Source organism: Anser anser, assembly GCF_964211835.1.
Source record: "Anser anser genome assembly, chromosome: 14".
NCBI classification, from domain to species: domain Eukaryota; kingdom Metazoa; phylum Chordata; class Aves; order Anseriformes; family Anatidae; genus Anser; species Anser anser.
Window position 1 is genome coordinate 5,045,303 of NC_139735.1, and position 23,303 is coordinate 5,068,605.

A 23,303-nucleotide genomic window follows, 5' to 3' on the forward strand; every position below is an offset into this window, starting at 1 on the left:
TTGTGTGAGCACGTGCACTTGTGTTCATTCCCAAGTGCATTGTGAAAAGTCATGGCCGAGTGGTGGGATTGTTCCCTCTGAGCTGGGGTAGGTGGCAGGCTGGAATTGCCTGCACAGCCGGCAGCGTGTCCATAGCCGTATTAACACATAAAGGGCAATCCAAACGCTGTGCCCTAAATGCCTGGCAGCTTGCCACTCAGGCAAGGTGTTTGCTCTCCGGTGTTTACGCTGGTTTTAACTTCTGAACACGCGGTGTGCCTGCCCAGCTGGGGTCCCCTTGGGCTGAGCTGACCCGATCCATTCCCTTTTATTGCGAGCCTCACGGATGGCTGCAACTTCAGCTTCTCACCCTCTGCTTGTGGCAGAGCCGAGTCTTCCGAGGACTGCAGTGCTTTAGCCTAACAAAGCCTAGACAGGGGGGGCTTCACACTGGGAAGCCTGAGTAAGCTACAGGTTAGAGGACATTCAGCAGAGGACGTAGTCCTTTTTGCCACGAAGCCTGCCACTGTACGAGCACGGTGCTGAGAACGGGGGCTGCACAGGGCACTTCTGCAGGCTCTGGAGCTCGTGGTACTGCTTACACAGGCCTGCAGTCCTCGCTCGTGTAACGGCACACAACCAGGCTGTGCTGAATAAAAGCAACACAGAAGCAACGTAATGCAGACGCCTATTTTTTTTATCAAGGAAACTTCACCACTTACACCTAGACAAGAGTTTCACCTCTGAGCCTTTCTTTATACAAAGAATTTTAAGCTACTTGATGCATGGATCTGTCTTTCTGCACATGCTTACTGAAATGGGGCCTTCACCCCATTAGAAGCTCCCAGATTACTGCAATACTGATCATAAATAATAAATAATAGAACACGTTTAAACATCAGCTGTACCATGGAATTTTATAGGAACGGACTAAAAATACTCACGCTGAGGTCCAGCTTTCTCCTTTTGTTATGATACTTTGAGTCTGTGACTCCTATTTGGGAAAATGTTTTATAATGGGAAATAAAAAAATTGTTTTTTTTCCTTGTAGTGTACAGCGCAGTGCAATCTTCTGAATGTATGAGGATGAAGAGAGAAGCAGTAGAGTACAAATGAGGAAAAGCAGAAACTACAGGTACTTTTATTTCTACATGCATATTCATGAACTGCTGAGTTAAGGCAGGGATATCTTTGTATTTTTGTTTTTTCAAAGCAACCAGGGTTTCTTTCCAGCCTATACCATAATTTAGAGCTGTTGAAATCTCTACTAGAAATAAAGCTGAAAAACAAAATACACACGGCTGAGCCAATTTTTCTTTTTTATTATTCTAATTTGACACTCACATTACAAAATTTAGAAACCATAGACAGTTCAGGCAAACTGTTAAAACACAGTATAAATTAGGGGGGTTTAATATATAAATTCTATACATAGGTAAGTTAGCTTGAACATGACTGACAAAAGGATTTCATAACAATCTTACCACAACTGTATAAAAAGGCATGGAAGTAGGATGGGCACTATAATCATGAATGCGGGTTAAGACATTTTCCACAACAGCTATAAAGCGTAACAATGACCATGCTATTCTGGCGGTGTTTATGTGGGGTACAGTATGCATATTACCATTAACATTTTGCAAGATCTATGTACAGTCACAAAATTATAACAGCCACTTTCAAGTAACTTCACTGTTTTCTGCCTGCGCAATTAATAAAGTGGTGATATTTGCTTTGAGGACTTCTAACAAATCTACATGGGTTTAGTATTATGGAGGGTACGGGGATTTTGATTTGACCCGAAAATGCTGATCATAACATGAAATAGCTTAATTTAAAGGAAAAGGTACAGGAAAAGCGGAGCCCCTCATTACTATTGCTCCCACAATCATTAGCTACCAGTCTTTTAATCCATATTTATTTCCTAGCTTATTCTTAATTAAAAATAAAATAATTTAGTTCCCATTTTTCTAAGCACAATTGTAAAACGGAGTTATAACATGAAACGTAAGACTAGAATTTGGATGTCAATATGGGGTAATTTTGGAAAGCACATGCTTCCCAGGTGACTGCAGACACATCATTCAATCTTTGAATTTCTCATTCTGAATATAAGGACAATTCTGCTTACTCGTTTTTACCCTGTGTGTTTAGGTCTGTGAATAAATGTTTTGGAATAGTATGTTCCTGGGGTATAGGTTTAAGATAGCTGGTACCGTCACATTTCACAGAACTTGCTAAAAGTGAAAAAAAATACTAAAATCTGATTTCTCACCTTTATATACCAATGACTACTTGCTAAGAGTCAACAGTTCTGGAACCCAGCAGCTAATTTATTTTCCATCTGTATGGCATGCTAGCAGTTTTATTTCTTTTTACAGACTGACTCCTAAGGGAAGTACTTACACGTTTGTAAGAATCATATCTTGAAACACTTAAATTTAATAGCTGTGTGCTTGCACTAAGAGTTAGGAGGATTCTACTGGAAAAATTTCCTTCTAGTTCAAGGCAAGGACATACTGTCAGTGATAACCCAGCTTGGGCTGTTTTGGAAGTACATATCACGTCGGCTGTCTAGACTCCAACCCCTGTTTTCTCAACTCTTTCTCAGCTCTTCAAACTCCCTTTTTGACTCATGTGCCAAACACCAGGAAACCGTCACATGCTTAGTTATCCCCAAAAGACTGGAATTCTAGAAGTGAATTAAATGCTGAAAGCAGTGACGTAGTACTGACCAGTTACAGTGCGCTAAGGAAGTTGCATTTTCCCTGAAAGGTAGCTGGAATTTTCTGGTCAGCAGTCCATTAAACAGGTTGTGCACATATTAGAAGGAAATTTACTGTACAGAGATTTAACTTACAGGACTTGTGAGCTCTGAACTCTTAAAGTCTTCTGGATTCAAGAAGGCCTGGGAATGTTGCTGCACTGCAGTATTAGTCTGGGCTACCACTTTTAGTGCCAGGGAAGAAGGGAGAAGGACTCCTAACGTGACAGCTCTGGCACATGACTGCAGAGCCCCTGTATGGCAGAGAACTAGAAAAATATTCCTATGGCATTTTGCAGGAGCTGTTGATAGAGCAAAATGCCACTTCTGTGGAAGGAAAGGTATCAGAGGGAGAGATGGCATTCTAAGCCACCCCGAATTTACAGCATTACAGTCTGAGTCTGGCCACAGTGCAAGGTAGGGGATCTAGACAAGAGTAACTCATATGTACTTTTTTCTGTAACTCAGGTTATCGCCTGAGTTTCAGCGTCTTGCACCTGTGCAGAATGTAGGAAATGCCACCCATACAAGCTATTAACTTCTAATGTACATCTTGCATAGTATAAAAATGCAGAATGCGATGCCTTGTATGTGCATTAACTTAATGTATTTGATAATTTTTGCATATCTGAAAATATGCAAAAAGAATTGTAAAATAAATAAATACAAAACAGATTCGCTTCCAGATCTGTTCCACTGAAAAGGGTAACTTGCTTGCTGTCTCCCTGATCAGCTCAGGGACTGGATCACTACAGAGCAGCTAACAATGGCTGTAGAGAAAGGGACCCACTGCAAGGCAGCCTGCTTTCTTTCCAACATACCCGATGTGAAAACACACATATTGGAACAGCTTGCTGCATGCATCACTTTTTCACTGTATTCTCTCCTGCTTTGGACTGCCCAGCTGCCATTGATATTAAGAGGAATAGCACATGCACAGGTGTCTTTTTCCACTCCACTGCCATGCTGTGAAATATAAAAGTTAACAACCGTCAAGGTATTGCTCTTACATACTTATTTTACCATGCTGCTTCGATCTTAAAATTTCTGTCAACTAAGTAACAAATTCTCCACTGTTTCAAATCCTCCAGAGGAACCTCTTTTAGTTTAAAGAATTTTCTTGTAATTATTCTGTTGGATGGAGAAGGAAGTATGTTTTGCCTCAGGTGAACTTCCAAGAATTTCTTACCTTTCAAAAGCATTGTGTCCTAGCATCAGAAACCAAAGGGTGCAGGCTCAGATACGAATGTGCGTGACAGCTTTGTACAGGAACATCACTGCCACATCCACCTGGTAGTGTATGTGCTGCCATACGGACACCAGCTGTATCTGCACTGTTCCCTAGCCACAACTGAGTAATGCCCTGCACCAACTACCGAGGTAATTTCACTTAACAATGTTTTTTTTTTTTTTTAAAAAAAAAAGCCTTTGGCCCACAGTTGAGCCTCTGAGTAGTGACAAAGGAGCTTTTCCATGTTTCCTTGTTACTTCCTAATCCTATTCTGCAGTTACAACAATGGAAATAATGTTTACAATCAAAGGGGTTTTAATTTCCAAAGAAAGACACTCCTGAGATCGTAAGTCTGATTTCTACCTCTTTAAAAAGAAAAAAAAAGATTTCTTAAAGCCAGAAGGCCAAATTTTGCTCTCTGATGAGATAATTCACTGGATCAAATTCACTCCTTGAATTTGCTGTTGAAACTACAACAATGTCAAAGAAAACTTTTGCCAAGGCTGGATTTTCACCCTATTGAGTGCACCTGCCCATCTGAGATTTGCAGTTGGCTCAAACGCAAGGCCAAGGACTATACCAGTTGCCAATGCAATTTAATCCCTATACATAACTTTAAACGGTATAGTTGCAGGACTGCTCCAAAACCCATCAAAATCAGTTGGAGTTTTTCCCTGACACATCCCTGTGCTTGGGTTCAGTCTCCCTCTATGAAACAGTCATTGTTAGGCCAAATACTATTAACTGCGTAACATTTTTAGACTGATACGCATAACTATCTTTTCTACTAACACATTTTCTTTTTGATAACTCCAACTACAGATTCATTAACCTGAACTTCATTCTAAACTAGATTTGCAGTGCTCATGTGCTTTAAAAAAAAGGTGCATAAACTATTGCAATACAGCATGATAAAGTAACAAAGGTATCAGTAAGGGACTGGCTTGATTTTAAGTGGGTGATTATCTTATCGCTACTGACCACATCATAAAAAACTTTCAAGCTGAGAAAAATATCTCTATGCTTGAACTGTTTCTTGTTTGAGACGCCGTAGTGGCTGTGTCTGCACTTTGTTGAAGTGCCATCTCAGCAGGGCCTGAGATCACGGTTTGCTTCCAGCCAGCTGTACGAGGGACCCTCACCTGCCTGCCAGAGGGACAGCGATACGCCAAGCACAGTGCACCTGCTGCACGGGGCTCCTGTGTGCAAGACTCACTGCAAGAGTTCTCTGCCTCCCAAATTCAGTCACGGCCAGCAGATCTATGCTTAATCATCCACCCACCTTTAATGAGGTAATGTGACTGATGCTGAAGTGAAATTGAGGGCAAAACTGTATGATTATGTCTTCTGAAAGGCATTGAGCAAGTTCATCTACTGCCTTCAACACACGCTGAGGGCACACAATTTCCTCATTGCTTTTCACTGGGCTTTGGATCTAGCCCTGGGTTGCTGAATGGCACTCTCAAGAAATGAAAAAATAGGACTTTTGTTACCACTTTGATCACACAAGAGGGGATGCAGAAGTGATTTAATATATTCAAATCTTTTAAAATGTTGCTGTATGCACAGAAGCTAAGTTAATGCTTCTGAAAGACTGCATCATGTAGTCACACCTTACTAGCTTACGGTTTTCATACTAACACAGGGCTACAGCTCTAGCTTTGCTCTGTTCTCCATGGAGCATTAATTCAAACAGTCGTCAGGAAGGCAAATCCACTGAAAACAGTGGAATTAGAAAGCCATGGCATTACTAACAGTAACTTGTCTTGTCTACATGCTGTACAACAGCCTAGTGTTTGGCATTAAGTGGTACGGCTTTTTTTTAAATCATGGTAAGAGCTCTCTACATGTTTCTAGCAAGAAAACGTAAGTATCAGAGGCGCTTTTTCTCATTTTCTATTTCACATAATGCTAACAAATTTTTTTGAAAGAAATCATTCCCCAAATTGTCATTTTATCTCAGTCGTATTCAGGCTTTGCAATGCCTGTTGGTGAAGCAAAGCTCCGACCACCCTGCTGTCTGCAGCTGTACTCCCTAGTCAGGCCAAGTATAAGGCACGAATGCAACTGAAGCTGTAACTTAACTCTTGAAAATGGTTTCTATTTAAATCAATAGGATTTTGGCCACAGAGCTATGTGAAGGCAAGCCACGATTCCTAAAGTCTATTTTGAAAGTATTGTCTTCTCATTTGTTGTGTACTCTCATCTCCAAGTTATTTGCAAGGTGCAGTCAGCATTTCCGGAGACCACATGCTATGGATCAATATACCATGCACCTCTATGAAGCAGTAATTGCTTCAGGATTCACCAAGAGATGAGGATGCTTAGCACCTCTAAAAAAAAAAAAAAAAAAAAGTGTGTGACTACATAAAGACGATCTGGTGCTTCTGAAAGCCCCACTAAGCCCTTAATACCTCCCTAAATCTGACTTCTGTGCTTCCACTTTAAGCACTGAGGTTTGAAAGTTTCGGACTATGAATGTTGTTCAGCTTGCAACAGTGATAAACTTTATGAGACCAAATTTTAACTCATTCTTATGAAATTGCCTGAATGCAGGAAGGTACCTTTACCAAAATGTGAAATATTATCAAGAGAAATCACATTTTGACTAATCTTCTGGGTGTTAATACCTCAGCGGTACCAGCCTCAGTTGGATCGTTAGAAAAGGAGTGAGCATTTGCGCTTTAAGAAACAGTTTTTAAGGAAGGGCCCATCCACCCACAGTGGGTTTCAGATAACTAAAAAAAAAACAATTCCATCATGAAGTCACACTGTGCCTACTAAAAAGATTCAGACATCACAAAAAAAAAAAAAAAGAGCCCATTTAGCAAACACATGTAAGCATTAGCATTGTTGCAGGTACATTTATGGTTATTGCTCTGGATTTGTTTGGAGTTAGACAGGATTTTAGTGGCATCATTCTGAAAATGGTTCTGCTTGAAGGAATGGCTGTGTGCGTACATTTCTCTATATAGCTCTCAGCTCATGAACAAAAATTAACAAACATCATATCAATAGTGTCACCAGAATCATTGCTCCCTGGCTGGAATGATGTTGTACTAATCTTACACTTAGTTCTTCCATGCACAGCTTGAGTATTGACATGACATTTTCCCCTGACACGTTGCCCCTGCTTGAACTCATGTGCAGATAGATAAACGAAAAGGAGAATTGGATTTCTGCCTCAAGCCCCTCCGTACACAAATTTAGACAAAACTGTCCTGCACACTTCGACTGCTCATCTCACAAAACTTCAAGAGTGGATTCCAGGTTGCCATGGTCCAGACTGCACAGGTTTTCACAGATCAAAACCCAACACAAGAACTGCACTATAAACACTACCAAGCTTTAGTATGTCACGTAGAACATGTCTCAGGCCACCGTACCCCAGATCAGCTTCATTTTCTGGGTTGCCCTCAAATAATAGCTCAATGATGCCCCTCACATTTCAACAACTCACTCATGCATGGGTAACTTTTGTGAGGCCTGGCAGTGGGCAGGAACAGTTCCAGCTTTCTGGCTAAATGCATAGCCAGGTTTTACAATTAGACTCATCTTTCCAAACCCTGCAGCCACTTTGGAATCGCTCTGAATTGAAATAAAGCAATTACTGATTTCAAAGAAAATGTTATGTTCTGCCGTTGTAGACAGAGAAAGACTGGAACATTTGAAAGGCCAGCATCAAGTCAGTACTAAAACAAAGTTCAGTATCACATGACATTTAGGTTTCATCAAAGCTTTTTGAGGTCTATTTTGGGGCAGGTGGAACAGCCCTTTCACATATAAACACATATAAACAAATAGTCTACTGTTAGGGCTTAGTTTTGAATCTAATATCCATACAGCTCATTGTCATTTATTATAGGTTACAGTAGCACCATGATCATTGTACAAGTTAGAAGAGAAGCCACAGTCTCTGTATTATCTGTAAAGAAGTGGTGGATATGGTTTAGACCCTAAAAACCAAATAAGATAAAAATGGTTACCTGTTAATGAATGTCAAATTTTGTACTTTAGTTCATTCATTCTAGTCTGAAGACCTTTGTCTTTTGAAAGCATACCATATAGTTCCCACTTCTGAGTAATTACTTCCCCCTTCCCATCCCCTTAGCATCATGTTGCAAAACAAACAGTACGGTATTAATTGGAACCTGATAGATTTTTTTCAAATGCTAATGCAGTACCTTTTTTCTGTAAGTGTGATAAAGCCCTCTAAAAGATGCGTCTCACCATGAACAAAATTAGGTAGAACACTACATACATTAAATAGGGGTAAATTGAGTCCAGAGTAATTTGCTTCTTCAGTTCAGCTTGGGGGGAGGTGGTATTTAAGGAATACCGTCTACACTGTATGCCCTCCGCAGATCTGCCGAGATTCACAGTAAGAAAAACAACAACAGTGGTGGGAAGAGTAACTAAGCAATAGCCATACTTCAGATTGTTCTCTGTAAAAATTCATAGGATGTGTCCAACTCTCCCATGCTGATGTGATCTGTATATGACATACATGTGTACGTATGAGCGAGTGACGTCACTTTCATCCACTGGAAGCTTATACCTGTTGCAGTCAGTGCTTTGTTCAACAAGGCTGGGGGACTGCTAATGTAAGATTAACTTCTTCTTTCTTCACTCAGCAATTAACCAGATTGCTGCTGTGTCAGTTTAATTTTATAATCCTCAGAGGGTTTAAAGAGCTGCTATCTGAAGCACCTGCTTCTGAAATAGGCATGTCTATTTTTATTTTTACATTTCCATTCTCTTTTGCATTACCATGGTTCTCCATGCTCCTGATTTTCTTCTATTTTCCTTCAGAGACAAAGGTTACAGTGATCCTGACGCAGTTTGGGCACAGCCACAAATAGTCTGTCCTTCCTTTCTCTCTCTCATAGTTAGAAAAGCGTCCATGTGCACAGTTCTGTTGATTTCTGTGGATGAATCCAGTTCATCCAGCATGTTAGGCAGTCAAAAAAAAAAAAACAAAAAAAACCTCAAACAAAGTAAATTGTCTACATCCCAAACAGGCATCTTTGGAATCAGTAGTGCAAAATGTTTGCGGATTTCTTTTCTTTGACCTACTGCAATAATCTCTTAATCTTCAAGTCTTTCCTAAAATAGTGGATCTGCAAATTTAAAACATAAGAACAATGAAAAAGTAGTAAATATAAATGTGGGTTTTTCTGATTGTTTTACATCACTCTCTTCAGATTCTCATTTACGCCAAACCATTTACCATCACTTATAAATCTCTCACAAATAAGAGATGTAAACTGTAGGAAGATTACAGGTACAGCACTGTATAAACGCACAAGCGGAAGATATCCTTTAAATGGTGGATAATTTGAGATTAAGATTAGCTTTCATCAGCACAGACCCAGCTCTGTAAGTTAGTCATAAACAGAAAAGACCTCTAACAGAGGTCACACTTTAAACGCCAGCACTTTACAGGCTTTGACCATCAATGCAGCATTTTGGAGGTACTTCAGAACTGAGCTGATACGATGAGTGGTTACCTTAAAGATTTCCATCTGTCTTTTTCAGTCTGGTTTTCTGGACTTTCACTTTCATAGGAAGCCAGATACAAACCTGTAAAAGGTAAAAATATGTTATTTCAACTGCAACAGTAATTCCCTCTCTTGGTGGTCTACCATGTAGCTGGTAATCAGTATGACACTGGTGTTTAGCTCACATTTTTACCTTTGGAAATCTGTTAAGTTCATTTTGATGGAACCGTAAAGGAGCCCAGAGTTAAAATATGTTAGCATGATGTTCTTATAACAACACTAACCAGTTAAATGGTCTCCAGTTTTGAATAAAAAGATCTGGGCCTATTTACTTCATCACAGTGCTGCTACCAAAGTGTTATATGAACATTTTAAAAGAGAATCAACAGTGAAGCAAGCACGCTTTTAAAATTAAGGATTTTCCCATTACTTAACACAACTTAATCTTCCTCGATCTTTTTAAAGCTTAAGAGAACACTGTATCTTAAATGGATACAAAACAGTCTCAAGATAAGAATGAGTTACAGAAACCAGAGAAGCAACACAGTAGAAGAAAATAAACAGGTCTTTTCTTTTGGTGCTGCATTGATGTCTCACTGCCTTCACAATTTTTTTTTAAAAAGTAGGCTATGATAGGTGTTCACATGCATGTCCTCATTTCACTCTTTAGCGATGCTTCACTCTTTAATGCTGGAACCATCTCAGTATTCAAACTTGTGCTATAATCGAAGCACATTTTAATACTCAAGGGTTGGCCCACTATTCCTCCACGCTGTGACAAGCACAGTCCAGCTGTACTTCACGTACCAGGGTTGCATCTATCTGATATATTCCCCATCTTTTACTCAGGGTGAATCCACCCAGCACTTTGTCCTGGCTAACAGGAGGCGTGCTGTGGCTTCTGCAATGGGCATCTCCTGAAGTGTATGAATACGGCAGAGGGCATGGTAGAGAAAATCTGCAAGCAATTAGTGGCTTGAGGTCACTCTTTTTCAGTGTACCAGCCCCAAAACTGTACTTTTAAACACCACTTCTGAGATACCCTTGACTTTCACTTCATGTCCCTTCAGAGCCCAAATACAGAACAAATGCCTCCATGCTCTCTCCTTTCAGTACATATTCCTTTTACTGCATTAATTATTCCATTTTGGCAGTCATTTCTCTTAGCATTTAGGCAGAATTTTTGAGGGACTATTTTGTGTTCTGAAGTAATCTATGAAATAAAAGCTGTCTGGTCTGATTAACCTGGATCAGTACAGAAAACTGCCTACAGAATCAAGAAAAAATAAACCCAATGCCAGTATAGCTTATGGGAACATAGCTATGGATGATTTCTGTGCGTGACAATGTACAAGAAGCAACTGACATGACCAAATATGAAATGGCACAGGCCATTGTGCTGGACACCAAATTGAAAGAAGAAAAGAAAGGACAGATGGGACTAAAAAGACAACCAAAGACATAATTTCAGACCAGCCTTTTCATAGCTACAGCTTAAATTAATTACCAGAAAGGATTTTTCTTAAAAATTCTTTTCTGCAGATAATATATTTCTGTGCTGTAGTGAAGGAGGTCAGCGGGACTACCACAGCCCCAAGCTGTGTTCACTGAAGAAATGACAGCATTGGTTTGCAGAACAGATTAATCCTGGCTCCATCAATCACGGAATGAGTTTGGCTAAGGGACAGCTGACATTCACAGCAGTCCATGACATGGTTTTGTGGCCATTTCCTTGATTACAAAAATAGGGCCACCACGGCAACTTCCTAGACAGTGCCTCATAGAGAAGCTATGGACTAGAGAAAAGCAATCAGGCAGCAGCTTTACAAGGTAGGTGGTTTCATCTGCAAAAGCATGTTGATAGTTTGGGGATAATACACAGGCTGCATGACAGGAAAGCTAGGAAAGACCCGCGACTGGTCAGTAAGAGAGGTCTCCAGAGCATGAATCAGGTTGTTTATTAGTAGTGATGAAGAGACGTATTTTCAGTGATTAGAGATTGTACTGTCTTACCATCTTCAGTAAAAATAGGAGCAGTATGCAGGTAGTGGATTATGTTAGCGTCTTGTTCAAAGGGACATTCCACTTGTTTCCATGTTATAAATTCTCCTACTTGCTTAGCCAGTTCCAGAAATTTCTGTGAAGATAAAACCATTCCATTCAGGTACAGTACCATTATCCCACTAAGTAACCACATCCAAGCAGAAGACCAGGATCCAGTATCCCTTGTGCCAACCACAAGGACATTAGGAGAAAGGAGCCTTGAGTCTTTTAGATGGGTGCATTTTCACCATTCATTTACAGGGGAAAGAGGGAGGAAAGGGTGTGCTACATTTCTTCTTACAAGTAGTCTCAGTTTGTATGTAAGTGAAAATGTATCCAGGAACAAAGCTAGGGTTATACATACTTAAGAACAGAGGGCATAAACTTTGATGGAATAGGAGGGAACAGAATTATACACATTACATGAAGTGGAATGACTCCAATCCCTCACGACTCTTTAGGCCTTCCAACAGTAAACGTACGTGGCAAAAATATTCTGATACAATTTAAGGGGATGCCAGGCTTTATCTTACGCATTACTCACTATCTCACAATGGCAATGGCTGAAAGAGAAATGTACTGCAACTGATCAAAGAGATGCCGAAGAAATGATTTACAAAGAATCTGAGGGCTGGAGAACCATTTTCTCATTGACACGGGTCAGTTCTTTCGAAAGCATTTCATCTCTGCCCCCCCACCAGACTACACGAACACAGCAATTGCAAGGCACAGCACAATGTAAAAACCCGAGTGCCTGCACACAGCCACTAGCAACAAGTTGCACCACCATAAAACCACCCTCTCTGGCACAGAACAGGATATGTCAGTACCTAGTGCTGGGGCTGCGGGGGAATATCCTACTTCTGTTGATAGAAATTCTTCTGGGTAAGACTTGCAGGCAGGAGATAACACGTTCTAATCCTTACATCAATAGCATGATATTTACCTCATGAACACAGTGACTCTGTACTCTATATGTAATTCTGCTTGTATGCTATTTTTTCTGTAATGACCACAATTAGTTAGTCTTACTCTGCCAAGTCTCTTTATTAAAAGTGAGAAAGGGCTAAGAAGGCAGATAAAATTTAGTAAAAAGTGTTTTATACTGATTTGTCAAAACGTGTGTAAGGAAAATACAGCTTTCCTTGTTTTCTGAAAAAGTCCTCTTCCCCTCCAAGCCATATGTATAATCATGTATACTGCTGACGCTGCATTTCTAGCAGCCAACCCACATGAAGCGAGTCAGAATAATCTGTTTGTAATGTTTGTATAAAATATATACATTATTGCTTTTAGAAAACATTCTGAGACTGGTTTAACCTTCAAGCGGTCGTTTGAGATTGTCCCTTTTGGCATACTCAGTCTTTGTTGGTCTGCACTGAAATTGCAGGCAAACAGTCTTACATAGTGCTGTCAGAATGGGATAGATAAAAACAGTTTTCAGATCTTACTTCAAAGTTGACATGTCCATTTGGAAGGCGATTAGCACATCCTTCATTCAAAAAATAAATGTCTTTGATCAATAGGCTGAAGAAGGGGATCACAATCTGTGAAAAGAAATGGCATAACTATTATCTTTCCACTTCAGTATTTTCCCTGCGTGAAACGAGAACTCAGCCAGGAGAGAGGAGAAAAAAGAAGTATTAACTTTTCAGTGTTTTGTGCACTTAAAAAGCAGTGAAGTGACAGGCAAGCAAAAGGGCAGGAGTGTATAGAGACACCTTCAGTCATCAGGAGAACGAACGCTGAAATGAGGGTAAACTGAAACCACTGTGCACCAAACAGACTACCATGACTAAGAAAATATAAATAACCCAGTTTATTAACTCTTGGTATATTGCAGCATCATTCTCTGATGACAAGATCAGACAGCTAAGAGCAAAATAAAACTGCCTAACCCTTCCTCCCTCTGTTGGGTCTTTATAAGCAAAGAAGTTGAATACACAAACCAAGCAACTTAGAGACAGCTGGGAACCGAAGACCACTATTGTCTCTGAACAAGGAAAGACAGAATAAAATTTGGTGACTGCCCAGACAGTTAATTAGGAGCCGTTTCATTTTCAACAGCTCCATGCATGGCTACCTCTTGAGGTACGTAATTTCCTTCCTGGTGCCTGATTACTACAACCTGCTTCCCCAAATTAACCTGCAGACAGACAGTAGGATTGAAAATACAAAGTTAGCTGACAGGGAACTACCAACAGAAGCCAGAGAGATCTCTGTAGCATTCAGTATGAGCCCTGGCTATCATCCAGGGCGAAGTGACACATAGCAGTGATCCAAGCCTTTTCTCTGACCCATCAGAGCCAGATCCTGCTTTGCTATAGAAGAAGTCTACTTCAAGGTAAAATTCTTAACAGAATTACAGCAGGGATAAATTTGAAGCCAGGTGATCTGCAGTGCTCCTGAAGCTCATCCCCAGCACTTCAGCAGACAGCCAGAGCGCAGCAAACTCCCTTCAGCCCTCTTGTGACACAACTCAAAGGGAGAAGGAGAACGCAAAGGACCAGCATGGGACAAAGCTGACACTCGCGGCTCTTGGAATTGCCATTCAAATCTGAGTGTACCCAGCAGTGCCACTGTGACAGAAAAAGGTCATTTTGGGTTTTAGGGTTTGAGCTGTAAAGTCAGCAGCCTCTGTGAGCATTTTCCCGTGGCAGCCAGACCAGTCTTTGAAGCCAGTAAGTATGAACTTAACTACCATGAACTTAGAGGAGAGCACATAACATGGTAGTGTCCAGGTGTTTCCACTGGCCTGTTTGTGAATTAACTGAACCGTAGCTTGTTACATGTGCACCAAAGCTGAAGTGCATTCATGGCACGCGAGACTAGCCAAGGGAGCTGGTGACAACCAAGCAATCATATATGTAAGATTTGATCTTGTACTGTTAGTCCATCTCAGGCTGTATTCCATCTCATCAGCTGAAAGGGCTTATGAAATAGACCCAGGGTGGGATGGCAGCCGTTGTTTTCCAGTGCACAGCCTTCACAATGCAACAGTGAGTGCGAGCAAGTACAAAAAACACATACTGAGGCAAGGAGTCTACAAGCCACTATCTACTCTTGCTGTAAAAGTGGAAGCCAATTTCTGTTTTAGCTAAAATACCACATGCGGAGAACTGCTAAAGATACGCATCTCTGCTGGCCTTTTTATGGGACAGCCACGGACAAACTCTAATGTCAGTGCAATAGCCATAAAAAAGGCTGGAATGACATTCCAGGAGCTACTGGCACTACCCTGATACATCACCATGATAATAACACAGGAGTGGAAACAAAGCACAGCATCAGTATTTTGGGTCTAAACCCCCAAACATGCTGAGCCCTCCTGTCGGGGTCAGGTGGGGTGATTCCTAGGCAAACTGAGCTAAGTGTCATTTTTATATCATCCCAATTAGCTGAACCAGCCTGAGGTAAGGGATGCAATCCAGCCTATGGTTTGTTTTCTACCAAAAATTATGATACTCAGTATCCAGTATGGCAGTGGTCTTATAAAGTCAAAAGACACCCAGAGAGCTGGTGCCAGACACTGATCTCCAGCTAGGAATTACTGCCAGCTTCTGCCTACATACTTGTTTTCAGACAGATACAAGCTTGTTCTGCCTGCTCCACACTGCCTGGGAGCTAGGTCACCCTCATTAGTGGTACTGAACATAAACTAAAAGCCTTGCTGAGAAGGAAGGTATATTAACGTGGGCTCAGTGCCATGCTAATACAGTTACAAAGCCACCAGTCGGCTCAGAGCGTGGGCAGTTTGTTCTCATCTGCATCCAAAAGGCAGCAAAGACATTCCCTAGGATACCAGTTCTCCGCTCATCTCCAGAGGATTTCTATCTTTTGGTCACCATTTATTTCCCCAGTGAAAATACGTCACCCTGCGTGTTTTGCCTTCCAAGTTTCTGTAGTAAAAACAACAGAAGTGGATAGAGTTACACTTTAATGCTGGCTTCAGTCCAGGCACTTTGCTAGCATAAAATCTGGGTTAGTGCCAGAAACTTCTATTTCACTCCCTTTTGATTCCCCCCAAAGCACCCAACCCACCCACATGCTGAAGGACAGTTGCCTCCTGCGGGAAGAAGAAAGCTGATGAGATCAGACGTGTTCTTCCTCCGTAGCATCGGATGGCAGCGACACACGGCACGGCACCGTACACACTCCCAGCGTTTCGAAGCTGATCAGAGAAACAGCATCAGCACTGTGCAGGGCATCCCAGGGGACTGCCTTATTTTGGAGATGGAACAGGTCAGCTGACTGCACAGATAAAACCAGGCTTAGCTCCTGACAAGCACAGCGCTCTGGATGCTGCACGAAACACCATCCCTCCTTCGTTACCGGTTCTCTCACCCTGCACTTTGGCAGGTTTCTTCCTGCCACTGTATCGCACCTCTTGGCTTTGAGAACTGCCTTGCCGTGCCTTTTTACAAACCTGCTTCTGAACAAGTACAGGTAGTTGTAACTACGCCATTTACACACGAAAAAAAGGACAGGATTAAAACAGTCAGGACAGAGGTCAGGGGATCCTCCATGGGTATGCTGAGATCTTCTCCTACAGCCTGTGCTGCAGGCTCATGCCAGCACCCTGAGGATCGCGATGGAGTGGATGATGTATTTCTCAAGCAGGTGGACTGAGGCCTCCATGCGTGTTTCTGTGGTGCCCAACTGCTGAGAAGAGGGGCAGAGGGGACTGGGACCTCAAACTATTATAAGCACGGCTCAATTAGAGGAAAAATATTTACTTCAATGAGAGAGCTTTGCTACAAGCTTACTACAAAACAAGGTAACATTTTTGATCAAAACAGGGATTGTGTTCTTTCAATTTTACTCAAAGTCATTAAAACGAATAACTAATAATCTGTTTTACAATAGGCAACACAATTCCTTAATTCCTACAGCATGAATGACATGACCTTCTCCGCCTGGCACTGTAAAATACCCAGCATGGGCAACTACCAAGTCGTATGCTTGATCATTTGAACTAATGTTACATACACAAAGGAAATAGAATATAGGCTTTTTCTTATGTAAAATAACTTCCTTTCAATCTAATAATCTCTCTGTCCTCCATCTTAACTTCCTAGGGGGAGAGATATGACAGAGGCTGCGAACTTCCACAGGAAATTAAATCAAACAATAAAGCAGCTGGCTTGAATATATATCATGGTTGCAGAAGAACTAAACTCCAAAGACATGTCAGATTGATGGGTCCTTGCTGTGTTCTGTGAGAGTTAACACAATTTTCTGCTGCTCACAAATATCCACAGCCATTGTCTCCTCCTTGTGTAGAGAAGTGCTTTTCAGAACAACTCAGCATACTGCCTTTGCAGCTGAGTCAGCCTGCGACCAGCTGCTGATCTCATTTCACCGTAAATGCTGCAAGATTCCATTAGCTTCAGCAGATTTACATCAAATTTACAGGGACGTGAGATCAGCATCTAGCCTGGCTCCTCTAGTGAAAGGATATTCAATTCTGCCTTATGCTTGTTCATGCAGTATCTACCTTAGCCATGCTCTGTGCAGACATTACCCATTTATTACTATGTGCAATTGCAATGTTAAACACAAACACTCTTTCATAAAAATAAATAAGAGAACTGAATGAAGAAAGAAGAAAATGAACAAGATGCACACTGAGGCCCAAAACAGCAGGATTATGCACTAACATCTCATCGATCTGATCTTTTGCAGCATCAGTGATGTCTCAGAAAGCTATATATCTGCCACTAACACTCGTGATTCAATTCTTGCTCAGCAAGATGCCATCATCAACCAAATGAAATGAAAACTCACAAATAGAGAATTTCACCCCAAATTTCCTACAATGGCTTCACACCAGACTTTTTTGGCATGACTTGCAGTAAGTCATCTTTCTGTAACATAAATGGAGAATTAGCTTATCATCTCTGAGTGCTGTGCCCTTTATGAGTCTCTGTCTCAAATCATACAGTAAGGGCTTGTCTGCACAGAGAAGCTGGCTGGCAGAGTTGCAACAAAGTGCAGCTCCACCTGGGCCTGCCAAGCTGATGCTCCATACCACAACAGAAGTCATTTTAGTCTGGAATGTCCATTCCATCTAGTTTACCAATCTAAACAATATGAATTTTCAAGAGATACAGAGATGCTTGCAACGAAGTCCTCCCTTCTGCATGTCCTGCCCTCCCCAGCTCCCTGACAGCAAGCCCGCAAAAGCCCTGTGATCCATTTCAGACTCCCTTCAGCTGCAGACTTACAGTTTTAGTTGAACTTAGCAGTGCACAAGCCTTGCACTGGTGCCCCATGGAAGAGAGGAGAGCACTTGCATCAAGTGTTTCAGTCACGCTCTCAGCAGCAATGCACACCAACCATTTGGAGGTGAATGGGATGTGGTCACACCTACCTTTTCCCTGTTGCTGTGTGCAGTGAGGGATCTGTGAGCTGCCCCCCGCAATGCTGTTCTGTAGTTATAGAAGTTACCAGTAGGGTCCATCTGGTGCTAGATACACAAAAGACAACGCATTGGTTAGAACACAACCTGGGTCCTCTGAAGGCATCTTTGTCTTTAGTTGTACCAAATCGTAAACAGAGCCTAGCCTACATCTTCAAAAATCCACATGCACACAAAACCCGTGAACCACAGATACAATGAGAGCTCTGCAGGCACAGATGATGACTGTAACTGAGATTTTTTCTATTAATAACTTTCCAAGCTTTTATTTGAAGACTAAGGACTGCAAATTTTATATACGTCAAATCCTAGTATTCTCCATATAAAAACCAACCCCTCTGCATAAACTGTTCGAATAGGTGGTTAAAAAATGTGCCCTCTAATTTTTATTTATTTTATATAGTTTTATATATTTTATATAGTTTATTGGAAGCCTAACTAATAAAAAACAGTAAAGACTCTAACTACTGTTCATTGGAATGGGAAAATTCACAAACAACAAAAAACCCGAAATACAATTCAGGCAGCATGCCTTTATTTATTCATTTACCTCAAGAATGAAGAATTTGGCTGTTTTCACTTTTGACCAAGTCTTCTTTAACCTGGAAACTGGACTCATGTTCATTCCAGCTGTGAGGGAGAGAGTGGAAAAGAAAAGCCATGGATGAGAGTCAGGCTTCCCCTTTATTCGTTACAGCCAGTGGTGACATCTGGTTAGAGCTGTACTTACAAATGATTGCCATCAGTGAATTAAAATTCCCTATGTTAAAGCACTCTCGGGCAACATCAATGAAGAATTCAATGACTTGTGCTCGCTGTTTCTTTTTTGCAGGCTGCAAATTAAATAAATATTTGTAATAAGCACATGCAGAATTGGAGGGCATCTCAGGTAATCATCCCACACATAGCAGGGTCCACACTACTTAAGCCACCTGCTGCTATCAGCTGCTGGCCCTAATTCTATTCCAGCAACCCAGTGGATGCCGGTGACTGGCAGTGTCCAAAATCAGAGCTTTCATTGCCATGGCATGGAAGAACTTCACGGCAGTACCCAGGCTTGCCTCAGCTAGTGTCTCCGTGGTGCAGCAGTCAGCCCAAATAGCCCAGAAGCAGTGCCTCCACTCCCTGCTGGCCTCCCTGCAGTCAGTGGGCACATCACCATTGACTCTCCTACAGCAGGATTTCACACCCATATGACACAGCACCTTTGTCCCAGAAAGGCTTTGTTTCCCTGCATTAAACTCTTTCCCCTGTTCTGGGCCTTTCAGCACGAAGGCCAGGCCTAATGGAACCTTGCATTTTAATCCGCATTGTAACTGGGCTGGAATCACCCCACCTTGCCAAAGAAGATCTTCAGATGACAATGCTGTCAAATCACGAGCTACGTACACTGTTTCATCCCGTTACTATTCTCCCCTTCAAAGGGGAAAACATTAATTTCATTTTGATGGGGTCAGTCTAAACAAACTAAAACCACTACCAAGTGAAAAAAGAAACCACTAGTCACAGCTACAGCAATGGGCAGCAGGACAAAGCGCCACGCGATGGGAATTCACATGCACAACAGAGCTTCAGGATGACAGCTAACAAATACTGCTCCACTAGAATCTTTTCCAGCAGAAATCTCAGAGGATAATTCAAGGCATTTTTTCCTCTCTTTTTCCCTGCAGGGTTCATTATTCCACACTGTGCTCCTACTACATCAATAGAAAGCGTATCCCCAGTGTGTTGCCAGCTCTGTTTTGCAATATGCTTGTCATTTATCAGGTTGTTCCTGTGAATGCAGCACTGCTAAAACTTACTGTCAGACACTTAGCTAGGTCATAAGAAATAAATCCCCTGGTTTCCTTATTAATGTGCCACCTTAAACTGGTACCTCAAGCAGCAGTAAAGTATGCCACATATATTCCACTTACCATGCAAATTTCTGTTGCTACAAGATAGCACAGTCTGTTGAACCATTTCACGTAGGCCTCAAGGTTACTGGTCTTCTTCTGTTCGCTGAAACAAGGCTGGGGAGCAAAAAGCACAGGAAGACTTGTAATTGCATTTCAGTTAGCTGCCCGATTGCTAAAGTACATCCTACACAAAGCAATCACTTGACCACATGTCTCTCAGGCACCGAGAAGACAGCACTAAGGGCTCCTTGGAGAAAGGCAGCGAGTGGGTGGGTGCCGTATGGAAGCACGGGGTCTCGCCCCGTGTGTCACCCCACGCAGTTCAGACCAGTGCCTGGAGAACATCCCCATGTTGTCTGCTCACCAACACAGCCTGCGCTGACCTTTGCTTGCTATTAACAGCCAGCAGGCAGCAACAACACCACGCAGAGAAGGTAAAACAAGCACAATTTTCCACAGCCGCCCCGTTTGTGCCTTTGATTCCAGCACTCCCCTCACTTCAGGGAACACCATCACCCACAGCTCTTTTCTAGAGGGGAATAAAGTTCCCTATAATTCAGGGAAGTGAACAAGCGGTAAGCAAGAGAAAAAACACTGCTAGTTACTTCTTTATGGGAAAAATATTTCTCTTATTCTCTCGAGTTTTCAGGGTAACAGGCTGTGCAGTGCCCCAGCACTGTCTTTCTGGCTGCTCTGGAACAGTCACATACATGCAGGACACTTCTTCAGTAAGAGTCACTACAAGAAGCACGTTTTTTGCTTCTTCTATGAAGTTTTATATAAATCCCCACAGCTGATAGGGGCTGTGGGAGCAGACACTTGACTGAACTCCTGCAGTTACTTTGGTATCAGCAGATAATTTGACTTCAGCAGAGTGACAGGGTAGCTCACCCAGCCTGAAGATGCTGCTTGGGGTTGTAAGAATTGTAAGAACTCCTTTTCCCAGCTCTAAATTCAGAGACTGTCCATAGAGGACAGACACACTGCTCTCTGGAGTTCACCTGATTTACTTGAACATTCGTTAGCATCCACTAGAGGGTATCAGAGAATACCGAATTTCTGTTTTACACAGATGATCATTTCCCAGAGCTGCCATAAATACATGCCACCAAGAAGAAAATCACAATGCATAAACGCAGCTCCATGAACGTCAATAGGACTACCCGTATTATGTAAGTTAAACAAGAACCTAAAAACCCTTAAGAAATAGGCCTTAATATGATTTACATTAAGATTCTTCGAATCAACGTAATTCAAAGAAAGAAAACATTTACCTGCAATTCTGCATGCAGGCATTTTTGGAAACAGAAATCACAGTACCATACTAGGGGGCAAATCTTAACACGTCTGAAATTCTTAGCCACTTTATGAGTAGACTATACATACAATAAATATATATATATATATTAAAAGCATCTCAGAAGTAAACATTGGCAAGCAGCACGTGAATATCAAACAAAAAGAAAACCCAAAGCAGCCCCAGCCTATCCACAGCAGTTGCTGTTCTTGCACTCTGTGGTATTTCTTGTTCCCTGTTACAGGGAAAAAAAAAAAAGTATGCGAAACCTAGGTTTTGTTCTGAATATGGTATTTCCATTACAACACTGCTGTCCCGTGCCAGGTCACAAGAACGATAGCTAATGCCACAAAACTTGTGTAAAATGCATACATTTGAAGTTGAAACAGACAGCTTTTTAAAGGTTAAGATTTATAAACGGCAACAATATTTAGCACCTCCCTAGCATCTTCCATCTGCAGCTCTCAAAGTGCTTGATAAACATTCATAAATGAAACCTTTTGAAGCCTTCACGCAAGAAGGCAATGCAGTGATGCATCCCAGCTTTGAGCTCTTCTTTTCTCTCTCAATATGCACTACAGCGAAGTCACAGGACTGGTACGGGGCAGAACCCCAATGTCCAGTTTTGCATCTGAAGAATATGTGTAACTGTCAAGTTTATTTAGAAAAATCTCGTCAGAGTCTATTGAGATGATTTGCTTGGATTTCCCATCCCACTGCTACTTTCAGGCTCTCTACCTCCCGTTCTAATCCCACCTGTCCACCTTAGGCGATGTTTCCCTTCACATCTCGGTATTACTCTGTGCTGGCACCACATTAGAAATTCTAGATTCAGCTACAGCCATTGTGCACACACCTCCTTGTTGCTGAACATTTCCTTCTTCTTCTTAGCATCCCTTCCCCTCTGTGGCTTGACAGAATTTGACTTCATTTACTGCCGCCTCCCTCCCACTCTTCCAAACTTCACCCAGATTCAGCACCCTCATCTGATCCCTTTCATTTTACTCCCCGAATCTCCGTAACTCCAGTGAGAGAAGGACAGAGCCCAAGGCTGCACTTCTTGTCTGTCCGTGCCTCTTTCCAAGTACAAGCTATGCTGGTGCTCTTTGGGAAACGTTACAAACAGAAGCCTCCCTGTTTCTAATGATAAAATTCTGCCATTGATGGATGACCTCAGTGGGAGCCCATGCATGGGTCTGGTTCTGGGGAAGAATTTTCCACCCTCTTTCTTTCCTGGCAGCACGTGAAATCTCAGACTCCCACTCTCCAGCCAGAAAGTCTCTTCCTTTGCTGAGGCACTCACTGAAACGCTGCCTCAAACCCCACTGGAATCAGTGGAAAGACTCCGACTGGCTTCCAGCAACTTTGGAGGAAGCCCTGACCAGGCACTCCGTTCCCCGCAGAGCTTTGGGTTACAAGCTATTGTGTGCAGAGAGCAGAGGCTGTTGATTCATGACGCACTGACTCATTACTGTGGTGTCTGGGCACACGCTGTGCGCATTACATCATGTCCAGAGTCTTTATGCCTTTAACACTAGGAGCAGACACCCCCTGGTTCTGTACAGCTACAGGCCCTCTGCCCTGGCCAAAACAGGTTAGGGGGAGAAGCCAGAGGTCAGAATTTCAGCACGCAGGCCAGTCTCTGGCTGGGACATATTCTCACAAGGAAGGAATGACAATGACCCGCCAGCAAGAGATCTACCAGCAGGTCCCATCCTTGCCGTCAGAATACAGCTCTGCCAGTTGGCTGACATATGTCCCAGGCCCTGCTTTTACGGATCGGTTCAGCTCACATCAGTTCACCCAGAACAAACAGTTACTGCAGGAACCATTTTGCAAGTGGACAAATTGTACCTTGGTGCCATCCAGAGGGTCTTTATGTACAAATGCCTGCACAAACTCCTCAGGTCCGATGTGACTTAGCCTTTCCTATTGGAGGGGAAAAGGAGAGAGACAGGAAGAAATAAGAAAGCATCCCAGTCTTCTGGTTCTCTTGGTAGAACTTTCCCATTATCTCTAAGTTTTGAATGGTGTTGCTGAACTGGTAGACAGCCAACTAGCACGAGACATTAAAATTCATAAGAACAATTAGAGTTATTTCAGCAGAAAGAGGAAAATGAGAATAAACACGTCTCGTTACTGAGAAGCCACAGCAAGAGCCCTCCCCGC

General features: G+C 42.1%; 1 protein-coding gene across 7 annotated transcripts in view; it reads right to left on the reverse strand.

Annotated features, from left to right (window-relative positions):
- Nucleotides 1-1,281: 1,281 nt before the first annotated feature.
- The window catches only part of RASGEF1C (RasGEF domain family member 1C), a gene marked incomplete at its 3' end in the record, with an annotated part of 81,142 nt that continues 59,120 nt past the window's right edge, over nucleotides 1,282-23,303 (reverse strand). For 6 of the 7 annotated variants that reach the window (XM_083798361.1, XM_083798360.1, XM_083798357.1 and 3 more), the window contains 9 exons: nucleotides 22,989-23,063; nucleotides 19,856-19,951; nucleotides 18,670-18,772; nucleotides 18,490-18,569; nucleotides 17,892-17,987; nucleotides 12,970-13,065; nucleotides 11,489-11,612; nucleotides 9,485-9,557; nucleotides 1,282-9,094 (listed from right to left, as the gene is read on the reverse strand). In XM_083798361.1, the coding sequence (XP_083654487.1) occupies nucleotides 9,070-9,094; nucleotides 9,485-9,557; nucleotides 11,489-11,612; nucleotides 12,970-13,065; nucleotides 17,892-17,987; nucleotides 18,490-18,569; nucleotides 18,670-18,772; nucleotides 19,856-19,951; nucleotides 22,989-23,063 (768 nt within the window). Of the gene's footprint in view, nucleotides 9,095-9,480; nucleotides 9,558-11,488; nucleotides 11,613-12,969; nucleotides 13,066-17,891; nucleotides 17,988-18,489; nucleotides 18,570-18,669; nucleotides 18,773-19,855; nucleotides 19,952-22,988; nucleotides 23,064-23,303 lie in introns of those variants that run through there. The other variant, XM_083798358.1, reaches the window with a different exon arrangement.